This window comes from Talpa occidentalis, unplaced genomic scaffold (genome assembly GCF_014898055.3).
Source record: "Talpa occidentalis isolate TD23 unplaced genomic scaffold, MPIMG_talOcc4v2.1 talOcc4.16, whole genome shotgun sequence".
Classification (NCBI taxonomy): domain Eukaryota; kingdom Metazoa; phylum Chordata; class Mammalia; order Eulipotyphla; family Talpidae; genus Talpa; species Talpa occidentalis.
Window position 1 is genome coordinate 60,891,978 of NW_023601653.1, and position 14,126 is coordinate 60,906,103.

A 14,126-nucleotide genomic window follows, 5' to 3' on the forward strand; every position below is an offset into this window, starting at 1 on the left:
ATTAAAGGATGGTGCTTGGAAAATTTGACTTGATCATCTATTAAATCACACTTTATCCTTCTGGTTGGGGTCGTCCCAGGACTTGGTTTTCTCTGAAGACAGGTTTGACCCAACTTCTCACTCAGCTGTGTCTTCCCTTGGTTTCTGATGTGGGTTGGTTCTGGCCATGGTCATTCTGCAGTTGCAGGCGTGAACCTGGCTGCTGGGTCTCCTGCTTGCTGTGGACCTGGGAACCACTCAGATGGGCCTTCCTGGAGGCAGAGGGCTGTGCTGTCATTACTCCTGTTCTCCTGCTTTGTTGTGGTCCTACTTGGTGCCTCATCTCACAGCATGATTTGGGGGTGCTGAGCTCCACTGATTCCTATTAATGACCTTCAATAATGGTGTGACTCTTGAATTCTGCTACCCATCTGGAAAACCATCAGTGGAATTTGCTGCTACCCTGATGTCATTATATGACATCTTTTCCAGGGAGATATAACCGTCCAGAAACTGATATTTCTTGCCCCCTGTGTAGCTCCTCTTAACATTCCTCTCAGCTTCTGTCTGCCATTCTCTCACCCCCACCTCCCACATGCTGACTTGATGCTTTCATAAATAGCGAGGCTCCTTGAACAGCTTCCATAGAAACTTAAAGGTAACATCCTTTGCATCTATAGAGTATTTTAAATTCTTCAAAGCACTTCCATATACATATTATCATTTGATCCTCAAAAACTCTTTCAGGTATGTAGGTTAGATATATTATCCTGATTTCACCCCTGAGGAAGTAGAGACAGTGATCAGTTTTTTGCCCATCCTTAGGGCACTTAGTTTATATGGAACTGGTAATAGAATGCAGTTTGGTTTTCTTTGGGGATCTCATTCACTCATTTACTCATTCATTCATTCATATGTTTAATCCTGAGAGGCAGCAGAATGGTAAGAAAAGGATTTTGGGAACAAACTTTGGTTGGAAACTCGAAATTGTCTTTATCAGCTGTGTGATCTTGGTACTAAGACAAAGACTATTAACTTCCTTTTTTGTAATACAGGGAGAAATTAGGACATGAGCTTTATTGTGATTGAACAGTACATGAGAATCACCTGACAGTAGTAGTGGCTGCCATGTGGTAGGTTATAGGTAAAATGTTACTGTAAATATCTAAGTATGAAATAGGTCACTATTATAGTCAAAATATTGGCAATTTGGGGGCCTCCCTGGTGGCACAAGCTATCCGCAGCCACTGCAGCATGAGTTCAATCCCTGGCCAGGGAGGTGACCCACATGGGGCAGCAGACCTCTCCTCTCTTGCCTGCTGCTCCCCTCGGCAGTGTATTTTGGTCTGTCCACCTGTTTGGCTCCCCATTCTGTGTCTAGTAAATCCTCTCACCCCCACACCTGTGACCTGTACCCCAGTTCCTATATGCATAAATAAATAAATCTTTAAAAAAATATTGGCAATTTTAAAATGGTGGACATTCACTGGCTTCCACTTATTGGGTCATTTCCTATTATATATGAGGCCAAGAACACACAGAAATGAGACCAGGTCTTTTCAGTGTGCCTGTGTCTGCTGCTGGCCTGTGGTCCTGGAGGCAGAGTGTATGTCAGTTGTATTCTCAACACCAACAATAATGTCTGCTAGGTAGTAGATGATCGATAAGTGCTTAGAACTGAAAAGGTCCCTGCCACCCAGGAGACAACCAACCAGTTAGCACAGGCAGCACATAATCCTTTCATTATTATAGACTATCATAGGTGCTTAAATAGATGCGTACAGGCTGTGGGGAGAGCCCCCAGAAAACAGTGCTCAATTCTGCTGGGGGCAGGGGAAGTGCAGCCGAGAGGAGGGTGCAAAGCTTCTCATGGGAGGGACATCTAAAGTAACTGGCTGGTTGGTGGAAGCAAGCAAAACCAATTTGCTTATCTTGGAATACAAGTTTCCTTTCAAGGAACCCCCTTCTAATGTGTGAAATTGAGTTTGTATTCAAAGCAGCATCTTTGTTTGTCTCCAAGTCCCTCTGTTCCCGGTATCTCCTATAATGTATTGCTTTGTAAAGTGCTTTGCTCTGTCCTGAGTATAAAAGAGACACTCAGTAAGACCAGATTCCATTCTTTGAGTGTCACAACTAGCCATTGCATAACAAAGCATAATATATTGTGTGAGGAGCCACAGAGGAACAGAAGAGATACTTTAAAGAGAGCAAATAAAACATCAAAGTAGGAGAATGTCGAGTGCATTAAAGTTAATAAACTGTCATGGCGGAGTGGACCACTTTTCAATGTGAAGGAATCTGATTTAGTGACTTGTAACTGTAGAATTTGAATCCCATCGGAGTGGAGTCAGCCTCTAGTTTTGCCAAAATCTTAAATCTTTCCATTCTCCTTGAGAACAAGTCTTGGAAATGGAATAGATTATTATTATTATTATTTTGCCAATAGCTCTTTGAGTTGCTTAAGCCATGTGAATATTCAGTGTTGCTCAATTCTACACAGTGTCACTTTGCCTCTGACCCTCCTGCTGGACGGGGATTTCTAGGACTCATGTAATCATTCTGTTTCCACAGAGATATGGAGACTAGAAAGTTTTCAGGAGTAAACGTTGCTAGTTGTGAACCAGTGAGCCACTCTCCTTATTTATAAGAGATAGACAAAGCACTCGATACAGGTCTCCTTCTTGGCAGAAATGAAGGATGAATTCAACAGCAAGAGTTCCAAAATGTCTCCTGCCAAGAACTGGATTGTATCTTGTGTTTCTTCAGCCACAAAATGTCCCCCACACCTGGCTCCAAAATCATTAATGCCCTTTGCAGTCGGTGTACTCAGCCTGAACACATCCTTAGCTTTCTTTAGTCAACATTTTCTTGTTGAATTTTCTTTTTGTTAGGTAAACTCTCAAAAGTTTCTAAATCCCGAATCTCTTACTTTTCTTTTTTTTCCCCCTCAAAGAAGTTGCACATATTAGGCAGCATTTTCATCCTTGATTACACTCTATCTTTGTAGAAGGATGAGAATTCCTGATTCTGGTTCTGGATGCAGTTTGTAGAATATTTCCTCAGAGTATAAAAATGCTGTGCTTATACACTACTGGCATTATAATATCATTGACCTTGGGAAAATTACATAACCGTTCTGAGCTTCTGTTTCCCCATTTGAGAAATGGGAATAAAATGACTAATGTACAGGCTTTCTATGAGGACCAAAGAGATTACCTTTGAGAAAATGCCTAGCAGAGTGCTTTGCACACAGCAGATTTACAATAAATGATTGTTTAAAACAAACCAAAACAACATAAGCAGCGCCAGTTCTATTTCAGAGGAACTCTTGGAGAATGGTGAGAAGTGTAAAGAGAAATGACCAAGCTCTGTTGAAAATGTGCCCTCAGTCTAGTGCATAGCGGAAGATTGAGGGAAGTAGGTGGACGTTCATGGGTCGAAGGGTCTAGGTAAAAGGGTGAATGGGATTCAGCCTTCTCTGGGAAGTCACTGCGATAGGATGCTGCCTGCAACAAACGGGATAGTGTTGAAAGGCGCCTCCTGAACATTACCACACTTCTCCGTTGCAGTGTCCAAATTGTTATATGTGGAAACAAATCAGCATGGAACTCTTCCTTGTGGTGACAGATGCTGTTAGGGACAGCGTGGTATAACACAATGGAATGCAAATTGGCCTAAAAGAAGATCCAGGTTCCAGTTTGTTTTACCTAATTGGTTCATGGTCTTGGACCTCTTAGCTATGTGGAGCCTTCACTTCAATATCGATAAAATGGGGATATCTTATTTTCCTCTCACTGGGTTCTTGTAAGGATCAGTAGAGATGTTTTCAAAAGTATTGCCCACACATCGGCTGTTCTTTTGATTTAGTATAAAAATCGTGCTACCAAAAGGGTGGTTGAAGAATTTTCCAGCTCTTTGAGGTGAAACAAAAGCAAGGCAACAAAAATATGTCTGGTCTGTGTCTCTCCATGTCCAGCTTACCAAGCCCATGTTTTGTGGCAAGCCTCAGCTGAGCCCATTTTGCTGCTCAGTTTGCCTGACCTTGGCCATTCCCTTGACTCTAGAGCAGTTCAAGGGTGGGTGTGGGAGGACAAAGCCTGCGATCACTCAGCAACAGCAAGACCCCCTCTTGCAGACCCCTGCCTTGGCATCCTTCACAAGCCTACACCTGCTGCAGCTGTTCCCTCGTTTGTCTCTGTCTGTTTGCTGCTGTGGCTTTAGCAAGGCATCTTTTACTGTCTTGCTCAAGGATTTTTGATGCTCTCGAAAGATTTTTTTCCTTCTTACTCTGCAAAGCGAACATGAGCAACAGGAGACTAGATTAGAAGGTTCAAGTTGGGTTTGATCAGCGGCAACTGTGGGTCAGTAATCCTGGGCTCGCAGTGGTCCGCCTACATACATAGGTGACGTAGTGTGGTTCATCCATGACCTTCTCTCTCTTTGTGTTTTCTCAGGGAGTCGACGAGTTGAAGATGAAGCTCAGAGCAGAGTGCTGTTCTCCCAAGTTCTGGTTGGTGTTGGCTGTCCTGGCCGTATCAGGCAGCAGAGCTCGCTCTCAGAAGAGTGCCCCCAGCATTGGCATTGCTGTCATCCTCGTGGGCACATCCGACGAGGTGGCCATCAAGGATGCCCACGAGAAAGATGACTTCCACCATCTCTCTGTGGTGCCCCGCGTGGAGCTGGTCGCCATGAATGAGACCGACCCAAAGAGCATCATCACCCGCATCTGCGATCTCATGTCTGACCGGAAGATCCAGGGGGTGGTGTTTGCCGATGACACAGACCAGGAAGCCATCGCCCAGATTCTTGACTTCATTTCCGCCCAGACTCTCACCCCCATCCTGGGCATCCACGGGGGCTCCTCTATGATCATGGCAGACAAGGTAAAAGGGGGGGCTGCGGTGAGAACAGCCTGAGGGGTGCATTTGAGAAATAAATGCTCCATTTGTTTTATTGAAAAACTTGATTGTGAAAGGTGGAAGGTCACTGGAGGGAAGAGCAGGAATCAGTCTAATTGCTTGGAGTGGAAAAGGAGAGGGAGATGCTGGTATTTGCGTGTCTATTTGCTTGAGAATGGATTCCCTGAAATGACTTAAGAGATGTTGAAGCTTGTAGCTCTGTGACATATTTTTCTTCAAATGTGTCTATGAATAGTTGCTTCCAAACGTGAAGGTGTGCTCTCCCTGGTAGTCCACGCTTCCTCCCTGCCCACCTTTTGAGTGTCAAGAATATAAAAAGAAAAATCCCATAAGGCAGATAATTTCTTTCTTTGAAGATGCTAATGTCATAGGGATTTACTTTTTGCTAAGGTGTCCATGTTCTTCTCCCATGGATCTGCATATCTGAGTGGATTTTAATCCAAGGAGCCAGCAGCAACTGCATTTTCCCCATGTCGATTTGGAGGCCACAGTCCCTAACTACTGGTTGCACCTCAGAATCACCTGAAGGGCTTTCAGTGCTACATGCCTGGGTCCCACCCCCTGAGATTTTGATGTCTGGCCCCGCCTTTGGGAGTCTTAAAAGCTCCCCAGGGGATTCTAGTGTGCAATTATGGCTGAGATCCACTGCTTTAAGCCCTCAAATCAATCCTCGCCTCTCCTACATTAATGTTAGGTTAATTGCCATATGACAAATTAATTACTGTCTGACATTGATGCTTGTTCTCTAACTGCTGAGTGTTTTGTTTGTGGCTGTGTTTTGTTTTTGCTGTTTTCACTTATTGAGTTGTTATTCCCTTGCTTTATTGGTTATTGCTCACTGCTTAGCTACAGCACTTCTCACATGGGTATTGTCCTTCGAATGATTCATTTTACCACAAGTGCACATTTTTTTCATCACTTGGGCTTTTAAAATTGTCTCTACCTTTGCGTTGTCATCTTGTGCTTGTTATCATCACTTCCAAAATCACCTTTCGTTTCCTACTTAAAAGACACGCTGTGGGGTTAATGATATTTGTCAACACCTCAAAACCTAGCACAGACAGCGCAAGCCTGTTCTTTGGCCAGTTGAGCCCCATCTCAGTGCAGGGCTTGGCTGGAGAAAATAACCATATGTGATCACTATCGCCATCTGTCGGCCGCAGGCAGAGATGACTAGCGTCTGTCCTGGAGCTTCCTCTATTCCACCCAGGAAAGGTCAAGAGGAAAGTACTAAGTGGAGGAACTTCAGTATCATCTGAGGAAGGTAGTATTTCACATGGATGCAGGGGGAGAGCTTAGAAAAAATGCTGGCACGTGTGGCCCACGCTCCTTAGGGCAGAGGGATAATCTTAGGCAGCGTGGAAAATGTAGAGGACCTATTGAAAACCCACTGAGTATTGCTTCCAGTAGTTTCTTGAAACATCATTGTTCCTAGAAAAATATATCATATGTTAGCAGTGATGGTTTCAGGGCACAATCTTACACTGAAAGGACACCATACTAAACGAGCCAAATTTTTGAATCAAATGTTTATGTATTTTGACAGCCTAACAGGTGGAATACACACGTGTGTGTGTGTATTGTTTATGTGGGTTTTTGTGTTACCCTTGTTATTTCAACATTACCTTGCCCCAGGACAAGTTTCTTGGCTGAACTGGTTGATGCTTCTGTGAGGTCTCCTATAAGAGCATAATAGGATGATGACAAGAGGAAGGAAAATACAGACCGAGGGGATAGACTAGGCTCTTGTACTCTTATGCATCCTAGCTGTTGGGAGTGTGTTGATTGTATGCTGGGCATTCTTGCTACCCACGCGTTATCTCATTTTAAACTTTTTTTGTTAAAGTTTTGTTTTATTTATGCATATAAGAGCTGGGGTGTAGGTCAGAGGTGTGGGGAGTGAGAGTATTCACCAGAGACAGAGTAGGGAGCAGAACAGGAAGAGCTACTGAAACACACTACTGAGGGAAGCAGCGGGCTAGACAGGAGAGGTCTGCTGCGCCATGTGGGTCAGCTCCCTGGCCAGGTATCGAACTCATGGTGCAGTGACTGGTGATAGTTTGATAGTGCTGAAACTTTAACCCCTGCTGCACCAGGGAGGCCCTCATTTTAAACTCTTAACAACTCAGGGAGCTAAGTCTCATTATTTGTCTCCATTTTATAGATGGGGAAATGGAGGCTCAGAGAGATTAAGTAATATGTCCAAAATGATGGAGCCAGTAAGTGGCAAGCGGGACTTGCTTTTGCTTGCTGGGGCTGCAGAGGCCACGTGCTGTGTTGCCTCTCAAGTCCGTGGATGCTGGTTAAAGTCTCCCGTACCTGCCACTTTACTTTCTCTTCTGGTATAGAGCATTGTGCTGGGTATTGTCCTACTGGAAAGAATCCGTCACTTGGTCATGGTGGCCATCCTGGAATTGGCTTCGTGGAGAGGCTTCCTGAAGCCATGAGATGTGCCACAGTTCCTGGAGTGAAGGGAGGGAGGAAGCCAGTGAGGTGGGTTCTTGCTAGTCACTGTGAGGAGATGCTCCTCTGCTTTTTCTGTCTCCTCTCCATCCCTTGCTGTGACACCCAAGTAGTCCATCTTTTTCTCTCTCCATCAGAAAACAGAGATGGACCAATAGTTTTACAGAATTTCCTAAAATAGCCTAAAATCTGACTTTTCACTTGAAAACAAGTTTCTAAGAGGTGGGTAGGAGGAGGAAACAGGAGGAAAGAGCTCCTGGAAACACACAGAAGCTGGAGATTTGAAGGCTCAGTCGGGGTGGTGAGATGATGTGCTGGTGGGTGGCTGGTGGCTGCAGAGGAAAAGTATCAGGGGCCCCTGGGGCTTTGAGAGGCAGTGCCAGGACCCCCAGACCTGTGCAGAGGAACTTTTGAGGCTTAAAGGATTTGCATGAAGGCAAATGAAGAATCCCCCAGACCGCAGAGAAATAAGCTTTTGGGGCAAGTTTTAAAAATAAAACACCTCAAATTCTAAAGGCCAGTTTTTTAAAAATAGAAGTTTATTTTTAAGTTCCGTGACTATATATTACAAGCATAGAATGAGGGCGCTGAGTTTGACAAGGATGAATCAACTATGGGGCAATAGGACAAAACATTTCCAAGTGGAGCTGAGGCAGAGCATCTTCGAAATAAGTTGCCCTGCATTCGAGGCATCGTTTTTAAGGGACACCTGCTCCCCAGAGAAGGATGAATAAACCCTCCATTTTGCTTCCCCTTCTAAGTAGGGGGGAGGTAAGATAGGCAATTGCCCCTCTGTTTTAACTTAGTTGGGTTTTTTTGTGTGTGTTTTACAAATAAAATCCACTTACTAAGTGTCCTTGCGAAGGATTGCATTATAGGGACAAAGTCCCTGATTCAGGGAGTTTGTGATGGAAGAAAGTTAGTGCGGGGATAGAGACTTCTGATAAAAATAAAGAGACATGAATTCAGCATCTGGTCAGATAGCTTGTGCTCACTTTTTTTGGAGGATGCTAATTAATCAGTACATACGTTAATTAGTGCTCTGCTTTCCCAAGGAGGGAATGCCCCTGATAAGGGTAGTAGAAAGGAGCATGGCAGCTGCTGGAGTAGAGCTGGGAAAAACTCTGAGTTTGAAGGCAGAGATGGCTTTATTTTTTTTTATTTTTTTTTTAAATTATGCATAAAAGAGCTGCGGTACAGGCCAGAGGGGTGTGTGTGTAGGGGAGGTGAGAGGATTCACCAGAGACAGAGTGGGGAGCAGAACAGGCAGATTGACTGAAATACACTGCTGAGGGGAGCAGCGGGTGAGACAGGAGAGGTCTGCTGTGCCATGTGGGTCACCTCTGTGGCTGGGGATTGAACCCGTGCTGCAGTTTCGGCAGATAGCTTCATAGTGCTGCTTCTTAACCACTTGCACCACCAGAAAGAGCCCCAGAGATGGTTTTAACTACCCCTTCTTTGCTGTGGGGAATCTGCATGTGCTCCGACCACTTCATCTAGACCCTGGCTCCTTGCCTGTATAACCGGGGCAGAAATACCTGTTGTCCCTTGTCCATGATGACGTTTTTTTGGGGACTCAGTGAGATAGCCCCTCCTAATACCTCACTCTGTGTCCAGCATGGCATTCAGTCGGCTAAGCTGAAGGTCGTAGGGAGCAGCTTGATGAAGGGTACAAGGTTTCTGGTGCATGAGAGACAGGGAATTGAATGTTGGCCTGGCCGCTGGTAGAGATGCTTTCGGCCTGGAGACCAACCGAGAGATCAATACCTTGGGGGAATGGCGCTGAAGTATGGATGGGTGGGAGCTCTGGCCTTGCTGAGAGTCTTCAGTGACACAGCCGTGTGGAAGCCGTAAAGGGCCTGTGGTTATAGAGAAGCTCTGACTAAGAAAGAACTGCTGAGCCACTGAGCACTGGTAACAGAAGACTCTTTAGAATAGTAACAGAGACCGTTTAAAAATGTATGAGGTGATTTTTGGCAGTTCCCCACCTGAGTGTAAAGCGTCTATTTTATTTTGCTTCGTTATAATTGCTTTTATTCTCCCTGAGATCCTGAATTTAGGATGCCTGTCTGCCTCCAAATAATGAACTAAAGCGAGATGAATTTTCAGTTATTTCTAGGTTTCTTTGCTGATTTGCTGAAATCTTTCTTAGGTTTTCAGGTTTGCTCAGAGAGGTTGAGTAACTAATGCAGGGTATCACAGTGGGTGAGCAATGGAGATGGGGTTCCAATCCCAGAAGTCCTGAATTTGAACCTGTGCTTTCTATTTATACAATTCTGCTTCACAGAACTAAGAGTTATTAAGTCTTCAGTTTAAAAAGTTTCCATTCTCATGAGCTTTGGAAATGTGGGTGAGCGAATCACTTAGGCTACATGAGTTTATGAGAGTTAAATTTTTTTCTGCCCCACCTACTCAGCAACATTTTTAAAAAAGGAAGTAAAGCATTTGGAAAAGTCCTGTGCAAACAGACACTTTAGGTGAGGTACATAAAGAGAGGTGACAGGGAATGAAAGAGTCACTGGCAGCTATTTTGTCCCTGGCATTAGGATCAATGAAAGTGGCTTGGGCTGGCGGTAGGAAGGAAATACAGAAGTTATAGCAGGAACAGGCAAGAGGACACAAGATCTAGTCCCCGAAGCTGCAAGAATGGATGAGAACAGGGTGACCTCAGGGTGCAGGTTCTGGAAAAGAAGACTTGGTCAGAAGTGAAACACAGTAGTTGAAGCTACTGCTCCAAATCTTGTTCCCCATTAAAGATCATGCAAAGGTATTCTTACTCTGAAATCAGTTGCTGTGATTCTCTCTTTTCTACAGCACTCAGTTGAGAGTTGGTGCTTTGACTAGCACTCTCATTTTCTGTAGCCACTATTTGGAATCCAACAGGGGCCAAGATTTCAAAGATGGTCCTTGTTCTTCTTGGCCCCAACTTCTCTTGCTCACCCCCTCCTGTCTCCCTCCTTACTTATGGCATCCTCCTGATGGCAGTGTTTGGAGAGTGGATGTCCCAGCATTAAATAGACACCTGCCCTCCACGTGTTCATGCAGATTCCAAAACTGGAATAATCTTGAAACCATGCTGTTGTGCTCTTCATAACCTATTCTCTGTGTCTTCCCTGACTTTTGGTGTCTATTAATTTTTTACCTTACTTAAAGTTGTTTGTCATATGGTTTCCCTTGGGACAGATTACTTCAAGGGCAGAATATTTCACTTTGGATGAGGAAAGTGAACAGACAGGTGGGAAAGGCAAGGAGGTGAAAGCTCAGCTAGCAGGCCTGATAGGAATTTGTGTATAGTCCTATGAAATAAGTCATTTCTTTTTGGTTGATGGGGAAACTCAATAAGAGAAAGTTTTTGTAGCTTAGCCAAAGTCACACAGTTGGAAACAGAGGGACTGAGGCCTGAATTCAACTGTGTCTGACTTTAAAGCTTTTTTGGGTGCTTTTTGAAACTCCTGGTCAACACGCTGAGGAAGTCTGTTTTAGAGGGACAAAGGACACCCACATTAGTGTGAGTTGTAATGAGGTTACAATAAGAAGGATAACTGACCTTGGCTGATCATTTATATCTGCAAAGCTGTGACCTGAAATGTTATTTCATTTCATTCTTTCACTGAATTTATGAGGTGTGTATTTTGTCTCCACTTTATAGTGAGGAAATTGTAGATCAGCGAGGTTAACCATTTAGCCCAAGGTCTCTAGGTCATGATTTTCTCGTTGGGTTAAACAAATAGGTTGTTATTGCTGCCTCAGAGCAAGGTGCCCAGAGACAGGGTGTGAAAGGGCAGTTCAGTGACACGGTGATGTCAGGGCTGATTTATGGGATTCTCTTGGCATTTTCCCCATGGTCGTGAGCTGGTCCTAACTCTAGGCATCCTGCCCATCCCCAAATTAAAGAAGGAAAAGGTGTGGGAGGTGAATATTATATCAGGAAATGTTTGCATCCTTTATCTCACAAGCCCCAATGTCACTGGGGGTTGGAAGCTGTCTAGTGGAGGTGGGAAGGGAGCAAGGACTGAGGTCAGGGGCTTGGGGTTCCTCGCAGTTGGCCTCTCTCAAAGGAAGTGACAGTAGAGAATCCCACCACATTCCATGGGATTCTGCAGGTATTTCTCTCCGGTTGTTCCTCCTGCTTCACACCAAGCCCTGCGTTTGTGTCCCAGGTCTTGTTTTCACTCATGTCCTCCAGAGCTAGGACCTTGACTCATGAGTTATTTTCTCTTTTCACTTAATTATCAATTTATTCCTCCTTGCTGGCATCTTGTCTCCTTCTTAGTGGTTCTCAGGAGATGTTTGGAAATGTATTGGAGGGGGGGTTGAATGTCATAATGACTGGGTAGTGTGTGTGTGTGTACATATGTATATATGTACAGTTGCACTTACCCTACTGACACTTAAACCTGGAGACCAGCCATGTTCAGTCTCCCACAATATGTGTGGTCAAGAGTGGTCAAGAGGGGCCTCCCTGGTGGTGCAAGGGGTTAAGACGCAGCACTATGAAGCTATCCGCAGCCGCTGCAAAAGCACGAGTTCAATTCCCAGTCAGGGAGGTGACCCACATGGCACAGCAGACCTCTCCTGTCTCACCCGCTGCTTCCCTCAGCAGTGCATTTCAGTAGATCTGCCTGTTCTGTTTCCTGTTTTGTCTCTAGTGAGTCCTCTCACCCTCCAACCTCTGGTCTGTGCCCCAGTTCTTGTATGCATAAATAAATCTTTGGGGAAAAAAAGAGTGGTCAAGAGTAGTCTTTTCTAAATGTCACTGTGCAACTTTTCCCTTTTGTATGCTGACACCATGGCCCATGAACATGCCCACATCACTCTAATGTTAATAAACAGACAAACAAACAAACACAAATTTCCCTTGACTACATCTTTCTTCCCCCTTCTTTTCACAGTCTAGCTCCTTCTAGGGTGGTTTGAAAGTGGCTGTTTTTACTTCCTCAATCTTCTACTTTCTACAAAATGCCAAATCGGATTGCCTTATCAAATTGTGCATGACCTTCTGCAGCATGGAACACCGTTGACCCTTTTAGTTCTAGTCTAAAAATTTGTGATGACAAGAGTAATTGGATTCGTCAGAGATTTGGGGAGAGTGGGGTTATGAATGAGTACAATTTAAGACATAGGTGTGTCATGTGTGTGGGAATGTTTAGTAAGCAGTTGGATTTGAGACTGGAGGTAAAGAGAATGATTTGGACCAGCAGTGGAGGAGATAGGAACTTTCTTAGCAATGAAAGGGGAGTTGAAATTAAGAGGGTAGACAAGATGGTTCAGAATGAACAAGTGGGTTGGGGAGAGAAGTGGGTGCCTTAGGGGATACCACCCTTTGAAGGGTCTTCTGAGGGGCTGGAGATGTTAAAGGAGCTGGAAAGATGACTGGATAAGAGAAGTGAGGCAAGATGGCCATTTTGGAACAGGGGGCTCAAAAAAGGGAGCACTTACCCAATCTGGGAGTCATCCCAGACCTCTCTGCCCTTCACTACGTTATGCAAACAATATGACAGTCTTGCCATGGGTTCCCTGCCCTCCATCCCTGCCATGATGTAGTGCTGATCACATAGCAGCAAACCTGTACGATTCTTTAGAAACTCAAATCTGATGCTACACTTGCCTTAAAATGCTGCCCGGAATAAGACCACTTTCTTGATCTGTTCCTGGCACTTCTCCGGGATTTTCTCTTCCTTTCCCTGCCTGCGAACTGTAATGTGTAGTTACACTAAATGAGTCACAACTCCATGTGTGGTCCTGGCCCTGGCTCATCTCTGTGCCCTTGTGTGGACCACCACTTCCTCCTGCTCCCCAGAAACACTAGCCCACTTTTCAAGTCATGGCGATCCTTCTGCAAACCTTTCCTGACTCTCATCTTCCCAGAATTCACTCTCATTTTTGCTTCCACTGGTGCCGTTTATGCTTTTCTCGTAACTGTATTTACTTATCTGTCTCCCTTGCTACCGAATGGGTTCATTGTGGGTCCAGATCACACTATACTCAGGTTTGTATTCCCAGAATATGCCGTTAGTGCCTGATACCTAGCACCAGCTAACTTTCATTAAACAATGAATAATTGGTTCCCCACTCTGTGGTGAATCCTCTCACCCCCCGCACCTCTGGCCTGTACCCCAGTTCTTGTATACATAAATAAATCTTTTTTTTAAGATTTATTTATTTATTTATACAAGCACTGGGTACAGTCAGAAGCGCGGGAGGGTGAGAGAATTCACCAGAGCCAAAGCAGGGAACAGAACAGGCAGACCGACGAAGCACACTGCTGAGGGGAGCAGCTGGCACAGCAGGAGAGGTCTGCACGCCATGTGGGACCCTCGCCGGCGGCCGGGGATCGAACCGGCACTGCAGAGGCTGCAGGCAGCTTCGCAGCCCAGCGCTCAACTGCTATGCCACCAGAGGAGGCCCTACATAAATAAATCTTCAAAAAAAAAAAAAAAAACAATGAACACTCGTTAAACTGTGCACTCACTCTCTACACACACTGGAGCGGCATGAACAACAGTTCCCCAAAGAGATGTTGATGTCCATGTCCTAATTCCTGGAATCTCTCTAATGTGCCCCTATGTGGAAAAAGTTTTTGCATCTATAATAAGGATTTCATCTTGGATTGAGATCATCTTGGATTAGCTGTGTGGGCCTTAACTCAATGAGAAATGTCCTTAGAAGACATAGAAGAGGAGAAGACATAGACACCAAGATACAGAGACCACAGATGAGAGGCAGAGACTGGAGTTATTCAGCCACAAGACAGGCAAGCCAGCA

General features: G+C 44.8%; 1 protein-coding gene across 2 annotated transcripts in view; it reads left to right on the forward strand.

Annotated features, from left to right (window-relative positions):
• The window catches only part of GRIN2B (glutamate ionotropic receptor NMDA type subunit 2B), a 439,253-nt gene that overhangs the window by 119,274 nt on the left and 305,853 nt on the right, over nucleotides 1–14,126 (forward strand). For both annotated transcript variants that reach the window (XM_054696433.1, XM_054696432.1), the window contains exon 3: nucleotides 4,434–4,862. In XM_054696433.1, the coding sequence (XP_054552408.1) occupies nucleotides 4,452–4,862 (411 nt within the window). In that variant the 5' untranslated portion in view covers nucleotides 4,434–4,451. The remainder of the gene's footprint in view (nucleotides 1–4,433; nucleotides 4,863–14,126) is intronic.